This window comes from Eurytemora carolleeae, unplaced genomic scaffold (assembly GCF_000591075.1).
Source record: "Eurytemora carolleeae unplaced genomic scaffold, Eaff_2.0 scaffold753, whole genome shotgun sequence".
Classification (NCBI taxonomy): Eukaryota; Metazoa; Arthropoda; class Copepoda; order Calanoida; family Temoridae; genus Eurytemora; species Eurytemora carolleeae.
In genome coordinates, this window is record NW_019396654.1 from 49494 (window position 1) to 52751 (window position 3258).

The 3258-nt window shown below is 34.2% G+C and overlaps 1 protein-coding gene across 2 annotated transcripts in view; it reads right to left on the minus strand.

Moving 5' to 3' along the window:
• LOC111706951 (tetraspanin-6) overlaps positions 1-3258 on the minus strand; it is a 13738-nt gene that overhangs the window by 4876 nt on the left and 5604 nt on the right. For both annotated transcript variants that reach the window (XM_023479907.1, XM_023479908.1), the window contains exons 4-5: positions 2621-2668; positions 364-468 (exon numbers count right to left, since the gene is read on the minus strand). In XM_023479907.1, coding sequence (XP_023335675.1) covers positions 364-468; positions 2621-2668 — 153 coding nt within the window. The remainder of the gene's footprint in view (positions 1-363; positions 469-2620; positions 2669-3258) is intronic.

A 3258-nucleotide genomic window follows, 5' to 3' on the forward strand; every position in this document is an offset into this window, starting at 1 on the left:
AGGTGAATCTGATGGCAACTACCCTTACTACCCCAACTACCGTCTATATTTCAGAGAGACCCCACTCCCACCCTTGGAGTTGAATCTGATGGCAACTACCCTTACTACCCCAACTACCGTCTGTTTTTTAAAGAGACCCCATCCCCACTCTGTGTTCATTCTATGCGCATGGTATACAATATGGGTATCGATTCCCATTAAATCACATGTTTTAAGCTTGTTTCTGGCATTCATAACACTCTCCGACCTTTACTATCCTCAACACCCACCTTCTGAAGAATGCACATTTCGTCGCCAAAAAAAAAGGCATTTTATACATACAGACTGCAGGATGGGGTTAAACCTTAATAAGTTAAAATTTACCAATCCTTGAAGGAGTAAACTCCACAGCACTCAAGTCCCGTCTGCATACCGTCCCACAGATATGTCAAGGATTTCGTGTAGAAGGAGGTTACCTCACCATACGATCTAAATATCAATATTACGTCAAATAACAAAAACTTAAACGTCCTGAACACCATCGATAACTAGTTAATAACATATATTTTAAATTACGATAAATAATTTCACTACGGGGTTTGTAGTGTGTAATTGCTAAAAAGAAATATCTTGACAAGTGTTCTAGGAAAATTTTAGAAATTAATATTTACAAAATTCATAGCGACCTTTAATAAATATAAAGAAAGTAGACGACAATCATATTTTCTAGTCACCCACTATATCAATTATTCAGAAAAATCTTCAAATTTTAAATAAGATTTCAGTAAGGGTTAATTCCTTCTTTTTCGATAATAGAAGTACAAACCGTGCATATTCAAGGCATGCAAATATTAGATTTAATATTGGAATGCCTAGATATGTCTATATATGCCTAGATATGCCTAGGATGAAAGGATTTTTGGTAACTAATAATTTTTAAACTAATAGTTTGTAAACTAATAGTTTGGTAACTAATAGTTTGGTAACTGATAATTTGGTAACTAATAGTTCGGTAACTAATAGTTTGGTAATTGATAATTTGGTGACTAACATTTTTGTAACTAGCAATTTGGTAACTAATAATTTGGTAACTAAAAATTTGGTAACTAATAATTTGGTAACTTGACAATTTGGTAACTGACAATTTGGTAACTAACAATTCGATAACTTGATGGTTTGGTAACTTAACGATTTGGTAACTAATATTCTGGTAACCTGACAATTTGGTAACTATCGATTTGGTAACCAACAATTTGGTAACCCCACAATTTGGTTGGGTTATGTTAAAAGATTTTTAAGTCGAGTGTTGCGGCTAGGACAGGCTAGGGGGGCGAGAACTGTGGTCATAAAATTTTCCAAACAAATACAATGATATCCAATTTGTAGGGTTAGGCATGGTTAAGACAATTTCTGGGCCGAGCGATGCGACTTAGACAGGCTAGGGGGCCGAGCGCTGCAGCCAATTATTTATAAAAAAAACCAATGATTTCCGATATGTTGGGTTAGGATTGGTTAAGCCAATTTCTGAGCCAAGCGCTGCGGCTAGGACATGCTATGGGGCCGAGCGCGGCGGCCATTTTTATTTTCCTAAAAAGTACTGGGGTCCGCAGAAAAAAAGCGGAAAACGTAGACGACCTTTGTTAAAAAATAAAGTGATCCGCGGAGATAAGTGGGAAAAGAGGACGACAATTGTTAAAAAATACAGAAGAAAGTGGAAAACGACGTTTGTTTAACAAAACATTAGTCCACAGAAAATAAACATACAAACAATGATTGTGAAACGCAAGTTTCAATCATACAAATTGTGTGTTACCAAATTATCGGTTACCAAATTGTCAGGTTACCAAATTGTCAGGTTACCAAATTGTCAGGTTACCAAATTGTCAGGTTACCAAATTATCAAGTTACCAAATTGATGGTTACCAATTGTTAATTACTAAATTGTTAGTTACCAAATTATTAGTTACCAAAAATACGCCCATCCTGCCTAGATATGCCTAGAAATGTCTGAATATGCCTAGATATACAGTTTGCCTGAATCTAGGCCGGTTGAGATTAAGTGTAGGCCTTACGGCCTGTATCCGGGCTTTATTGGCCTGAACACTGTAACCTTTGCATAAAAACTTCATCAGAAGGGAAAATATTTTAAATATGCAGTTTTTAAAAGCAAAGCATTAAGTTTACAACAACTTAATCTTATACATTTTTTTAACATCAAAAATAACCTGCCAAAATTGGCAAAGAAAAAATACAGAACTAACTTTTTGCAATTTAACAGCGTGAATCTTAGATATTTTATATTTCACAGTTTTAAATATGAAAGGTATACGTTTATTATATAAGGCCCTACATAGTGTACACTGTACAGTTCACAATTTGCGTGTTACGCACAAATATTTTAGAAATTATAGCTAGGGCGTAAGCATGGACGGGGGCAAAGGGCACCGTCCCACCCTTGACGCAGAAATGGAGCAGGGGGGTGTGGGGTAGAGGAATAGTACAAATTTAAAGATTAAAAAGGCCAAATATATATTTATATAGCAATATTTTTAAGAAAAGAAAGAAATAGTAAGTATTTCTAAAAATTAAATCAAATTTTCATTAATATGATTTTATAACAGGAATATTATTTTTTACTCACCCTGTCGTCTGCTTAGCTACAAGGCCGATAACATTATCAACTTCCGGTCTACACAAACATTAACGATTATTAAAAAATATTTTTCTTTGCCAAGAATTTATGCCTGTTTGAAGTAAAAACATAAATGGAAAGCATTTTATTATTGTACAACTTGACTCATGAAACTGTGGAATTGAACGACGACTGTAAAGACTCAAGTTGTGATTTGATATGTAAAGTGGAATAAAGACATGAAACAGATAATGTTCAGTATACGTAAAGTGGCTGGCGTTTTAATCAATACAATAAAGACGACCTTTCTATGCTACGATTTCTAAATCCCTTTATTCAAATTACAAGTTAACAAGTCAACAAAGAGAAGCTATTAATTTGGACCACTTACAAAACGTTTCCCTACAAAATGTTTCATTTACAAAACGTTTCCCCACAAAATGTTTCATTTACAAAACGTTTCCTCCAAAATGTTTCCTGCTTAAAAATGTTTCCCGTCACAAAATGTGTCCTCGCATAACATTTCCACTACAAAAACTTGACTAGCTTTAAACAAAACTTGATTAGCTTTAAACAAAACTTGATTAGCTTTAAACAAAACTTGATTAGCTTTAAACAAAACTTGATTAGCTTTAAACAAAACTTGA